The 14,115-nt window shown below is 45.3% G+C and overlaps 1 protein-coding gene across 4 annotated transcripts in view; it reads left to right on the top strand.

Moving 5' to 3' along the window:
- The window catches only part of RGL1 (ral guanine nucleotide dissociation stimulator like 1), a 250,261-nt gene that overhangs the window by 221,000 nt on the left and 15,146 nt on the right, over positions 1–14,115 (top strand). For all 4 annotated transcript variants that reach the window (XM_082702932.1, XM_082702929.1, XM_082702930.1 and 1 more), the window contains 5 exons: positions 1,876–1,965; positions 4,479–4,565; positions 5,895–5,927; positions 7,679–7,800; positions 10,514–10,603. In XM_082702932.1, the coding sequence (XP_082559058.1) occupies positions 1,876–1,965; positions 4,479–4,565; positions 5,895–5,927; positions 7,679–7,800; positions 10,514–10,603 (422 nt within the window). The remainder of the gene's footprint in view (positions 1–1,875; positions 1,966–4,478; positions 4,566–5,894; positions 5,928–7,678; positions 7,801–10,513; positions 10,604–14,115) is intronic.

The following is a 14,115-nucleotide window of genomic DNA, read 5'->3' on the forward strand; positions in this document are numbered from 1 at the left end:
TTTTCACTAAAGAGAGAGAGAGGAGGATGGCGGAGGGGAAGATACCGGAGGGGAGCAGGAGGTTGGTCGAAGGAGAGCGAACAATTTGGAATTCATCCAAACATAGGCATTCGTTAAGGGTGACGTTTCCAAAGACCCAATTATAGCAAAAAACAAGAAGGTGACTTTGGCGGAAGGAAGAGACACTAGGAGCATGAGTGGGGCCAGAAAAGGAGTCAGAAGGAAGGAACAACGTGATGCTGTCAGAAAATTTCCAAGGGGTTTCAAGGGATTGGTGGTGTGAGAGCTGCAGAGCAAAAGCTTTACGGCCAAGGAAGGAGAAAACGGACACCTTGGATATGAGGAATCATGGGTTTTGGGTTGCCACCTCATCTGGAAGCACTGCCGCTGGGCCGTGTCTTCAGTGACCCAACCAGGAATGGAGTCTCACTCTCTCGAAATCATGAGGTCATGGAATCCACAAGCCTGCGAGGCCTCACCTCAGGTCTTCAGCCCCCTCCCAGCAAGGAGGCTGTCCCGAGTGCTCTTCCTTTCCTTTTCTGCTATTTCTTGGTTCTCGGGAGCCTTTTAACTGGTCAGAAATCCTTCTTAAGAATTTGAGATCTGTCTTCTGTGACTTCCACACATGGTGCCTCTGCTAGTGTCCGAAAAGCTGGAAGGGAACCGGAGGGACCCACACAGGAGAGAGCTGGACACTTGCCTTTAAATCAGAAGTGATTTCTCACTCCAAGCAAATTCTCAAGAACGGGGGAGGACTCGCCATCCCTTCGCTTGTGAAATGGCTCGTTTTAGGTGGCTTTCATTCATGCCCAGGACAAGCTAGATACAGGAGGTTACACCACAGTACTGCTCCTTATCATCATTTGTGACAGGGAGACTTGAAGTAGCTTGTGAGTCATGTGGGTCCTGGACCCAGGTGAGGGCTGCTGAACGATACGAGGTCTTGGGGCCTTGCTCCGTGGGGAAGGCCAAGTCTGCAGATGACGCTCCTGCGCTGTGTGGTTGGCAAAGGTCACGGGTTCTGGTAACATCACGGACTCTGGGAAGAACTGACCGAGGAAAAGCTACCAGAATGCTTGTCCCTAACCAAGTTGTGAAACATGCCTCCCGTCTATACAGTTCCTGGAAAATGAGAACTTGAAAGACCCTGAAACCACAAAACCCCAAAGCACCGTGTTCAGTCAGCAGACTGGAGTTTAGTCACCATCGTGGAAGAGTTTGTTGTGACAACAGACAGGAGCAGACAAATGGGAGCCATCCATCCCCAGGCCCCAGGAGGAAGGATTGACTCGTAAGAGTCCCGGGTCTGAGAAAAGTAACTTGGGAGGATGGGTTAGGGGAGGAACATGGGGGAGAAAAAATAGGCAAAGGTCTGGCCTTCGTAGATTCCTGTTGTTCCACAATACAGGACTTCCTCAGAAAACTTCCGGCACAGAAGTTTCATTTAGCTAAGAAAGAACCACAGAAAGAAACCCTTTTCCTTCACAGAGTGCTGGCACATGTATTTCAGGCCAAGAGCAAGAAATCACAACATGTCCCGAGGAAGAACTCTTCACTTCCGGGGCATGTGATCAGTCCCAGAGAAACATGGGATGTGCAGAAGTGGCCTCTGGTTCCTGGAACTGCGGGCCTGGTATTGACCATTGATTTTATCACCAAATCAGGGGTGGTTCTAACAAAGCAGGGGGAAAACAGGATCCCCTGAGGCCACCAGATCTTACTGCACACTGATGCCCGCACCAAGCCCGCCAGACATGGACATAATTCAGCCCGAGACCACTGGAGCCTCTTGGTTCCGCCTGGCACGCAGGCCCCTTCTCTTCCTTCTGCTGCCACTCACCATCGCTCTCCTCTGTGTGCGCTTCTGTTTCTTAGGAAGGAACCTCAAAGTTTGCAAACCTGGACAGCAGTGTGAAAGAAAACCAGAAGCGGACCCAGAGGAGACTTCAGCTCCAGAAGGATATGGTACGTATGGCCCTCGGTCTTCCCTGAGGACCCATCAGAAAGCAGCCCTGTGTGGGCGGCGGGGTTCCTGCATGGCCCCAGCACCTTCGATCTGTGCCCCTGCTTTCAAGAATGTTCTCCGTCCTTTATTTATTCTCCACAGCATTGCGGGGGCTGTAGGGGCATCTTGTCACTCCCATTTGACCCAGTGGGAAATAAATACTTTGAGTCGCAAAGGATAGTGTTCTCTGGAACATTTTTTTCTTCTAGAGGTGAGGGGCGAAGTCTGCGGGAGGTAGATTTCCTTCCCTCTTGCTGCCTTCCTCCATCCACTCCTGTACTTAGAAGCTGCTGCTCCCTTGGCCCTGAGACGACCTGGGGCTTCAGTTCCCCATCAGGAATGCCTCCTGTAGCCGACTTCGGACACACGGCGGCCTAGGACATGGGTGCCGAGGAGAGAGCGTCTGTCTGTTCCCAGGAGGACTTGGTCTGAGTGCTGATAGACCTTGTCGCTTGTTCCCAACCCGCTCTCTATTTCCCAGCTTTCCACACTGATCCCAAGGGCTAACCAGCCTTTTTTCCTAGTTTTTCAGTACTTGAAGGAATACTGTACTTCCTTCCTTAAAGATAGTGACTATCTTTGGCTTTAATCTTAAAGCTTTATTTTAAAAATTCTCCTTTTAGCATGGGAGGGGGGAAAACCAAAGAGAGAGGAAATTAGAGACTGACAACCTCTAGATCTTCTCATCCCTGCTTTGGGAGGATTTTCTCCTTCTTTGGAAGGCTGGACATAAATCAGAAATGTTGGGTTTGAATGATAGGACTCTTCTGTACCAGAAAGCCTATGAAACGTTTCACAGCATTTCAGACTTTTTTTTTTTTTTTTTTTTTTTTTGGTTGTTCAAAGATAAGTTAAAAATAGCTGCTAAAAAAAAGATTATTTTAGTTCAGGATGAGACCTTGTGCACATAACAGGGAAGGACAGACTGCGCCTGAGCATGGGTCCTCGGGGTGAACCTCTCCAGTCAGTTCTGGCCAGCAAGACAGCTGGCCTCCCGTGGAGCAACCTGGTCCTGCCCTGGCTGTGTTTTCTTCCAGAATGTCCTAAGTGCCTGAAGGGAAGTGAGGAGAAGGTGTCCACGGAAGCCACTATTTATTTTCTCTTTAAAATGGTTAGAGCCTCAGTGGCCTTACAGAGAATTGAGATGATCTCAAAGGAAATTTGTGAGATGAATACTATATATTCATGCAATTAAAGTGATTCTACCTTCATTTTCAAGGGACAGTTTAAAAAAAAAAAAAAAGAACTTTTTATGATGCCCTCAGCCCGTGTCCCCCATTGTCAACACCCCCTCTAGCCATGGCCCCTCTGTCAAGCCTGAGGTACCCACACCAGCCTGTTACTGTGAACTGAAATCCACACTTGATTGGGATTTCGTCACTTCTGCAAGAGAACCCTCTTTCTGCTCCAGGAGCCAGGCCAGGACCCACACAGTAGGATGCTATCCTGTCTCCTCAGAGCCCTCTGCTCTGTGAGAGTTTCTCAGTCTTCCTTGTTTCTCCTTATACACGGTCTTCTGGAATACTGTCCTGGTATCTTTGGAATGTCCTGCAATCAGAGTGCATCTGTTGTTTTCTGGTGAACAGGCCGAGGTTATGGGTTTGGGGGAAGCATATCCCAGAAGTAGAAGTGCCATTCTCGTCACATCCTGTCAAAGAGTCACTGGTGATGTTAACCTTCATCACTTAGTTAAAGTAGTATTTTGCCAGATTTTCTACTTCAGAGTTACCATTTTTTTCCCTTTCCCATTTCTCTCCTTTGGAAGCCTAACCCAAGAGGCCATTTTTTAGGAAGATTTTATTTATTTGAGAGAGAGAGAGAGACAGAGAGAGAATAAGCAGGCAGAGAGAGAAGCAGGCTCCCCTCTGAGCAGGGAGTGGGATGTGGGCCTCAGTCCCAGGACCCTGGGATCATGACCTGAGCTGAAGGCAGACGCTTAACTGACTGAGCCACCCAGGTGACCCCCCAAGAGGCCATTTTAATAGTGACACCCCATGCTTTTGTGGTAACATTCTTCCCCAGTGTACAGTTGCCCACCCTTAACCAATGATGAGGCCATTCCAAACCCCAGTGGTACCCACACACTCTGAAAGAGAAAAGCCAATCCTTGAAACTGCCTAAGCAAAATATGAATCCCCCGTGAACACTCTTGACCATACTCGTATGATCTGGATTTGGGGCCTGTTTTCATAACTTTGGAAGTTAGAGATTAGGTGGTAGAATTCCCATCCTTTTTAAAAATCTGAAAAATTTCATTCATGGCGGTTAACACTGACGGTCTTCTGTGGTCCTTCATTTTCTCCGAATGCTGTTAAGGCTTACCTGGCCATTCAAAGATGGCCGCCATCATCTATGAACAGGCACTTGGCAAATCTAGCCAGCAATATGCGCATTTGCTCTGGCAGGGAGGCTCCTGAAACCCTTCCACTTTTTAGTCATGACAAAGGCCGTTTGGCTGTGCTTTGCTCCTCAGGGTGTGATGCAGGGAACCGTGCCCTACCTGGGCACCTTCCTGACTGACCTCACCATGCTTGACACTGCTCTTCAGGACTATATCGAGGTGAGTTGTTTGCATGGGGTGACTTGGATACCCAAGAAAGAAATTCGCTTTATTAGTGTCTGTCGAGCACCCATTACGTACGCGGCATTTGTTAGATGCTGTGAGGAATACAAATCAGAGTAACACCCCAAGTGACTCACAAGCCAGCGGAAGCTATGTATCAAGGCTGGCAGTGACTATGGGAGTACTCGGAATTCAGACAGAAAGGCAGTGAGAGATGGGGGAGGTCACAGTCTGTTCCAGGTGCGGGGATGGGGAGGCGAGTGATGGCAGGGCCTTGTAGACGAAGTTGATTCCAGAAAGTCCTTGATGTTGAGTAGCACTTGGGCAGGTAGGGCTGAGGGGGTGATGTGCCCTAACATTCTACTTGGTGGGATAGGGAGGTGGTCAGATTTGTGGATTTTTAATTATTCTTTTCTTTTTTTCATATAATTACCTGCCCTGAGGCACTTTTGTGTTTTCTGTCATGTGCACGCTCTTTCTCTCTCAGAGGGAAGAGAAGTGAAAGTTAAGCTACCTGTCAGTAGCTGTAATAAAATACTAACTGGAAGAAATTTGACATTTGAAGTGAGATTTAAGGATTGATTGTACATCTAAGTTTCCATCTCCTCCCTGGTTCTCACATGCGACGAGTCTGCTTCTACTCTGTCCGAGTTAGCAGGCCTGGTGGTGGTTCTGCATGTGCCTCCCTCCAAGCTTGTCATAATGCTGTGGGCATTCATTTTGCATTTCCCGAGCTCTGTCTCTTCATGTCCTCTGCCTCAGCTTATCTCAGGAAACACTCATTAGCACTGGGGAATTTTGGGGGAGTGCCCAAGGATTTAGAAGTTATATTCAGCCTACTGAGAATAGGAGATAGGGGATGAAGAATTGAAACTTAACTTTTCACAACGCTATGTAGAAGCAACTTCCCTTTTGATAAACCATTGACAGTATGGTTTCCAGTATGAGTCAATGACCATCTGTTTTTGTTGCTTTGGGTCAAGAAGTAAAGTGTAAATGGAACATTTACTCAAGCTTTTGCCCTATTGGCTCTACAGATGTATTTGGATTCTGAATTGTAACTTCGTTATCATTACTATTTTAGTTGGTTTTGGACATCTCATGGGAAGGCTGTCTGCCGATCCTGTCCTATTAGAATTCAAAGAATGTTTTTCTTGAAGCAAACGGTGCTTCTCTTCGCCCATATTAGCCAGAACTGTAGTGTCATTGATCACTGTGACTTCAGCATCCCTGTGATCTATTGTAATGATTCATAGAACAACGTAGGGCTGTATTTCAAAGTGCTTTGGTTTGTCACTATTTTTTTTTTAATTTAATTTCTTTCAGGGTGGGCTGATCAACTTTGAGAAAAGGAGAAGGGTAAGTAAAGGTCTTGGCTGCAGTGTTCCATTTTACTTCATCTGGGCACGAAAGAAGACAAACAGGGACTTAAGGCTTTCTTTGTAGAAGCAAAAAAAAAAAAAAAAAAAAAAAAAAAGAATTTGCGTTTATCAAGCACTTATATACGATTGTGCCTTGTGTGAACCTGTGTATTAGTCCCCCCAGAGTGCTGTGAAGTAGGTTTTATCTTCCTCAATTCCCGGATGTGGAGACCTGGCCCCAGGGACCGAGGGTCACCTGGTAGTGGAGCCAGGCTACAAACCCGGTCCTGCTCCTGCAAAACTCACGATTCTTTTAATATACAAATGGTGTGTTTAAATACATACTTAAATGACACAAAGGAAAACGAGCGAACAAAGGAATGACTGAGGAAGCTTACTCATTCCTTCTTCTTTGATTCTTTCATTTCCCAAATATTGATGGTGTACCTCACATGGGCCAAGCACTCTGATAGGTTTGGGGGTTGCTGCAGAGAAAACCCAGCGCTCCCCACCCTCATGAACTTCACACACCAGGAGGAAGGTAGACAGGTCAGCAGTTATAATACAACTGATAAGGGCTTATGAGCGGAAGTCGTGGGTATCCTAGGAAGATGGTGGAAGGGCATCTATCCCCGGCTTATTGGGGTCACTAGGAGGAAGTGACAATGGGTTAAAACCAAGCCTTCGGGAGCCCACTAGGCTAAGCTCATTACTAACTAGATATGCTAAGATAGACAAATGTAAGTCTTCTGTCCCTGGTAGCGTATACTTTCTTCTTTAGCATGATCATAAATATTCCTTGAGGATATCAAGACCAAGAGCTGAAGTCACTGAATGGAAAGCTGATACCCACAGAACCTGGCTATTGTTGAGTTTCTTCTGCCGTGTCCTATAAAAATAAAACAAGGTCACTTACTGGCCTCCAGAGTTACCCATCTTTGTCCTTTAACGTCAGAATCAGAGAGTACTAGATGGTGCTCTCTTCCCTTTTAAGACTAGCATTTTAAACTTCTGGAAAATTTCAGCTTCAAACTTAAAGCTAAGGCTTATACCCTTTGCTGACTTAAAAAAAAAATCTTTACTGAAGCATCTAAGGATGAATAAATAATTTTGGACATGATTATATACTTGCTTCTCTTGTGAGCTTTAAAAGATTTCGTTAAAGGATTTACTGGAGTAGTAAAATCCCAAGGATTCGGGAAATCCAAACATTCAAGTTTATGAGGCTCCTGACTATTTAGATATCCAGCCCTACCCAAACTTATTTACTGAGGGGTAAGGCTTGAAAAAGATGGTGATGGGCAACGTAGGGGCCTCCTGACTTAAAGTAGCTTTTTTCTCTCTCTCTTAGGAAATAGAAATGGAAACTTAAAATATACTTTAAAAGTACACAACTTTACAAACTTAGTTTTCTGTCCCTAGAATGAAAACATAAAAGAGAAAAAGGGAGCCACTGTGGCCTTGGGTAATAACTAGTTTGGGTTGCTCTGCTAGCCTGTTTCAGTTGCATCAGTTTGCTTTTTCAAGGAGAATGGGAGGATTGACAAGCCTACAAAGCCTTCAGGGATTTGGAGTTAGAATTTTTAAGAGTTACTCAGTTCTCTTATTTGTAAGAAAGGCAGGACTTCAGAGTCATCCTAGATGGTTTTCTCCATTGTGTATCCTAATGTGGTGTGTCTTCATGTTGAAAAGAGAGATATTGGATCGGCCTTACTATGTACTTTCTCTTTGGTGTTCTGTCTGCTGTAGGAATTTGAAGTGATTGCCCAAATCAAGCTCTTGCAATCCGCCTGCAACAGCTATTGTATGACACCAGACCCAAAGTTCATCCAGTGGTTCCAGAGGCAGCAGCTTCTCACCGAGGAGGAGAGGTAGGCACACGTGTTGTCCATCAGGGTGGAGCTACAGTGTCGGCGAGAAGAACACTACCGCCATTTCCTCATTGGCCCATTTTTTTCAGTAGCTATTTAGTGAGCAGCTCCTAGATTCTAGAACCTCAGTTTTTGAAGGAGAGTGGTGTATCAGGAGAGGCTGGTTGGATGGCATTAGAAGGTGTGCTTTCAGATTCTTGCTCCACCATCTGTCTTTGTTACCTTGTACAAGTCACTGATTGTGCCTGGTCTTGAGAATACTCATCCATAGTGTGTGTTTGTAAGGATTAAATGAGGTCGTATTTGGAAAAGCGTTGTTCAAGTGCTGATTATCAACGTCTTCATCATCGCCACCACGGCCACCTCCATCGGCTCCTAGTTTGTCGTTTTTGTTCATTGATACCAGCTTACCAGGGAGCTTTCAGTTGGGAAGGAGAGACAGATTCACGAAGAATTGAAATCTAGCAGGTAACAGAAGTGCTACAGGATCCATGGGCAGGAACAATGTGGCCAAGGATGGGGGAAGTAGGGGAGATCATCAGAAAGCTGTGGACGTTTGGACTAGGCTCTGAAGAAAGATAAGATATCACTGGGAGAACCGGAGAAGAACATTCTAGACAGAGGGAAGAACGTAAGCAAAGGCTTTGTGGCCTGACATGGTTGGCATTTGGAAGAATGGTGAGAACTCTGTTGTGGCTGGGACATAAGGGACAGGTTTCAAAATCCTGGTTGACAAGCACAGAAAAGTACATTAACTCCAGTGCCTTGAATGTCCACCCAGCAGGGGGGTAGTCTTCCCCTGCGGTCTAGCAGATTAGACTCTGCAGGCCTTATCCGGCCCACCGCATGTTTTTATATTTTTAAATGGTTGGAAGAAAAAGAGAGGGAAAGGAAGATTATAATATAGAACAGATATTTGAGACTCAAGTTTTGGTATCCATAAATAAAGTTTTATTGGAATACAGCCCATTCATTTACATCTTATTTATGGTTGCTTTCGTGCTTTAAAGGCAGTTTAAGTAGTTGGAAGCGAGACCATATAGCCTGCAAAGCCTAAAATATTTGCCATCTGGTGCTTTACAGAAAATATTTGCTAACCCCTGCCATAAGACCAGGGGATTTCCTTGAAAGTTTATCATCGGGGAGAGCAAAGTCGACAGCAAAATAAGTATTTTGCCAATGAGGAAATTGAGATTCAGAGAATAACGGAACTAGCCAATGATAGAGTTTGGATTTAAATTTTGGTCTTCTCGACTCTACAACCTCAGCCCTCAATGTGGTTCATATAACCTCTGTATAACTCAGTTCCCTCATTGGAAGAGAGATGATTTCTGAGGTCCTTTTTTTTTTGTCTTTTTTTTTTTTAAATCCCAGAGTGGATTGGTTCTTTAACATTAAAACAAAATCTGTGATTCAGTAGTCATTGCTTGATGAAGACTTCTTTCTTTGCCATGTAGAAAATAAGGCAGCTACTGCCTCTCCATTTCTGATCTGATGGTCGGTGTGTCGGAGTGAACTTCCTCTCATGTGTCCATCCTTCTCACATGCGGAGCCGACATGCCATGACTGGGGATCCTGGATCAGAAAGTTGAGGATCACGATATCAGCTGCAATAATTAACTTTTTGTCAGTTGTTTTAATTGACTTTTTAAAAAAGGATTTTATTTATTTGACAGAGAAAGATCACAAGTAGGCAGAGAGGCAGAGAGAGAGAGAGAAGCAGGCTCCCTGCTGAGCAGAGAGCTCGATGTGGGGCTCAATCCCAGGACTCCGGGATCATGACCTGAGCCGAAGGCAGCAGCTTAACCCACTGAGCCACCCAGGCACCCTTATTTTAATTGACTTTTTAATGATTAGAGGAATCTTGCTAAATATATCCCATTTTTTTCTTCCTCTTTATAACCACATCTAGAGCTTAAGTTAATATTTGAAAAATTCGTTTATCAGTGAGTGCCCACACGTGAGCAGGATGCACATGATACATCATTAGGTTTCCACATAATTCACAGCTTACCACGCTACTGTTGACCACACTCACCCTTCCACACCACCCCAAAGCCAGATACAGCCTCTAGTCAGAGCTACGAGCTTTCATAAAAGACATTTCAAGTCACATATAAATCCCTCTTGTGCTTAGGGAAGTTCTATCTGCCTGGCATTTAGATGTCTGAATTTGGAGTCTTTTAAATTTAGGGTGTTTTAGCAAATAAAAATCATATTCAATTATCTTTACCAATAATATAACTGACTATATCTCTTCACTAAAGATTAGATAGTTTGCAAAAGTCTTGTCTTCCATTTCTCTTAGATAAAAAGTTGAGCACATGTACACACATACACAGAGTAACGGGGGGAAGTAGCAGTTAAGAAATAATCCCCCCCACCCCCGGCTTAGTAGTGGGATGAGAATGGTCAAGAAACAGAGCAGAGTTGGTCTTCGGTGCTGCCAAAATGCACAAGTCCCTCTTTGAGGCATGCAGCACTAAAGGGGCTCAGTCCGTAGGCCAGGACGGGGATTAGGGCAGGAGGTGTCCAGGTAAATTTGTAAGGTCTGGTCATGAAGTCCGTCCCCTCTGACATCGGTGTGGGAACAACATGGTGTAGACGTCTTTACTTCGAGCCGTCAGAGACTTCCTCTAAAACAGAATCAGCAAGTTATGTGACTTTCAACCCGTTCTCAAGCTCTGACCTCATCCCCTCTCCTCTTCCCCAGCTACGCCCTGTCCTGTGAGATCGAAGCAGCTGCTGACGCCAGCGCCACGTCGCCCAAGCCTCGGAAGAGCATGGTGAAGAGGCTCAGCCTGTGAGTGTCGCCCCGGGGTCCGGGGCCCCCAGATGGTCCCGTTCGAGTGGGGGGAGGGAGGACATTCAGTACCACAGCCCTGAGCCAGGCCAGACGTAAAGACTGTTCACTCACCGGTTAAATAGTTGACCTTTGTGTCGTGAACTTACTAAATCTCTTCCTTCTTCTCCACTGTTCTCTCTGGTATGAACCACTGTCATCTCCCGGCCTGGACCACTCTCGCAACACTCTTAATGGGCTTCTGGCCCTGGCCTTGCTCAGTGATCCATTCTCCCCCAAATAGCCTGATAGTCTCTTAAAACATATACCAGATTATAGTTCCTTGCTTCGAAACTTCCCATTGGTTTATTTGAATATAGCACCCAAACTCCTTATCCTAGCTTAGAAGGGTTTTCATGATCTTCCCCCAACCTTCTTGACCACCTTCCTCCCATCCAGCCTTGCCCCTTGTTCTCTAGGATCCAGCCATACCCATCTTGTAGCCATCCATCAACCACACCAGACTCGTTCCTGCCTCAGGGCCTTTGCACCATACATTTCTTTGGTCTGACATGCTTTCTCTGTGGCTGGCTCCTTCAGGTGTGGACAACAGTGCCTCCTCTTGAGAGAGCCCCCCCTCTGACACTGCTGGCTTCCCCTGTCACACTGGTTCTTTCCCGTGGTGGAGCATTTGCCACCAGAGAGCAGGAGCCTTGTCTATGACACTCATGACTCTGTGCCCTGCTACGTACTAGGCATGCAAGAGACACTCCAGGTCTAACTTCATAATACCTTCCTCCCTTTGAGTAAAATCAGGACTCTTGGTCCTCAGGACTCTTCAGAAACTGCTGTGTCATCCCAGGCCTGCCCCCACGCCCCACTGTCCCATACCTGTCTGTCCTTATCTTTCCCGGCTCGCTCTAGTCTGCATTCCAGCTGCACAGACCTTGCTGAACATGTTCAGCTGCCATTTCTTCTGCTGAGAACACTGGTCCCCTGATGGCTGGGGGACTCACTCTCACTCCCTTCAGACCTTTGTTGAAATACCGCCTTCTCAGTGAGCCTTCCCCCAGCCACTTTATTTGATACTCTAAGGTATGTGCCCTAGCCCATGGCACCCTCTCTCACCTGCATCTGCTTTGAATTTCTCCATTGCCTTTTCCTGCGCGTGACATGTACACGAGATTTATGAGCTTGCAGATTGACCTCGATAGAATTTTCCATAGTGTCTTGCTATCTTTTCATCACTGCAATTATGGTGGAGAAAAGAACTCTCTTTTGAGATAACCCAAGGGCCTGACCAAGCCTTGTCAGCTGGTAAGATCGACACCTCCACAGGGAATCAGGCTCCCTGCGAGGTGACTCAGGGAATGCCAGGCATCTCGACGGTCTTCTGCATCAGAAATAATTGGAAATTTCTGGACCTGCTCTGGCAGTCAGCACAGGTAGATCCAATCCTAAGTGCTACGACTTTTGCCCTCTTGCTTTTCCTACCATGCCCTTATGCAGTAGCTACTGCAGACACATTTTTATTTAACTGCTTCCCACTACCCCCTCCACCCCAACCATCCTTCTCTACTGCTCTAGGACCCCTGGGTCCTCTCTCTGCACCACCTCTGGCTCATGCACAAACTGCAGGGACAGTCCCATGAAATCTGGAGGGGAGCAGGGTCGTCAGGGCGCAGTGTGCTGCATGAAGTGTGGTTGACATTGAGTACGTGTCTGTCCTTGGTGATATCTTGCTGAGATGCTTGGATTTAATGTTTTTGCTATCTGCAGTTGAGTTAGAACATTTATCATGAATAAAGCAGGCCACCATGTCACCCATCGTATTTCTTATACATATAAGGGTATTTGTATACCTGTCGATTTCCAAAATATTATGTCATCTTAGCATTTTTTAAAAATATGGTAAATGTACTTTTTGCTCTGCCCACATTTAATGACCCATCTTCCAAAGAGCTGGAAAGATTTTGGGGGCCTTTGGGGAAGGCATGTTTGGTCTGAAGGTCATAGATGCCTAGTATTGAGTTAGAATTAACCTTTACGAAGCAGAACTGACCTCATAGAGTTTACAAATGGAAGAAGGTTCTTCCGTCTTTGAGCACATTCATTCTAAGCTAGACTCTCAGATGACGGGCTGAGGACCAGGCATCCACAGCCTTCAGAGGTCTACTCAGAATTCACGGAGGAGTACAACAGCGGCATTATTTTTTCTCCTATGAACTGTGATCAGAGTTGAGCTCTTTCTCCTCTAGCCCCAGTAGTGCTTGGAGGTCCCAGAAAGAAGACAGCATGGAAAACGGGACAAGAGGTGGGAGGGTGCAGCTGGAGATCAGCTGGAGATGAGGCAGAATAAAGATATGCTCCAGGTCTTGGATCTTGAGCAGGTAATGCCTGAAATAATGAAAAATCAAGCGCATCATTTCTACTGCTATTTTATACAGTCAGTACGTGTTTGGGGTTGGCTGCATTTACTAGTTTCTTTACATGTGTTGCTCCTTCCCTCCTTCCCCTTCCCTCCTTTTGCTCCTCTCCCTGTCATCTGATCATGTCAACCCTCTCCGTTGCTGAGAATGTCTTTATTCTGCACTCACTCTCGGAACTCTTTTAGTTGGGTATAGAATGCAAGGAGGCGCATTCTTTTCACTCAGCACTCTGAAGACATTATTCCATGTCTTCTGACTTCATTTGTTGCTTCTGAGATGTCTGGTATCTGTTTACTTCCTGTTCCTTTGTATCACGTCCCCTACCCTGTTGCTTTTAAGAGCTGCTTTTGTCTTTGATATCCCCTTAGATAGATGAAGTGAGGATTGGGTCTCATTTTTCCTGTTCAAGGTGTGGTTCCTGGGTCTGAGGCTTCATGCAGTTCATTAGGTCTAGAATCTTCGTAGCCACCATCTCCTCACTGTCCCACTCTCTCGATTGTCTTCTCTTTACACACATGTCTGCATTTCTTATTCCAATCTCCATGTCTTTTAATCTTTCTTATTTCCATGTCATGTATTTTGATGCTGATTTCTGAAGATTTTCTTCACTTCTCTCATCTAGTTCACAATTTTTCTTTCCAGTGGTTATTTAATCCTTCCACTGAGTTTTTCCCTTAAATCACTACATTTTCACTCTAGCAGTGAAATTTTTTCAAATTGTCTTCCTGTTCTTTTGTCAAATTATCTTGTTCTTAACTCCTGTTTTCAATTTCTTTTGTTACGTCTTTAATATCTTAAACATATTTATTTTATAGCCTGGCCCATGGTAGTCACTCAAATATTTGTCAAATTAATGACTCAATTATTAGTTTTTTTCTGAAAATTCTTGTAGGTGAGAAGTTCTGAAATTCTCAGGAGTCTAAATCTGCTGTTTGTTGTGCTTGTTTGACTCCCTTTGATATTTCCTTGTGTATATTTTGTAATTTTGTATTATGAGCACATCTCTATCAGAAAATCCTCTGTATCCTGGTTTGAATGTAGATTCCTCCAGAAAGTTTTTTTTTTTTTTTTTAATTTCAGTTTGCACAAGATTATTACTGAGAG

Source organism: Mustela nivalis (assembly GCF_964662115.1).
Source record: "Mustela nivalis genome assembly, chromosome: 16".
Lineage (NCBI taxonomy): Eukaryota > Metazoa > Chordata > Mammalia > Carnivora > Mustelidae > Mustela > Mustela nivalis.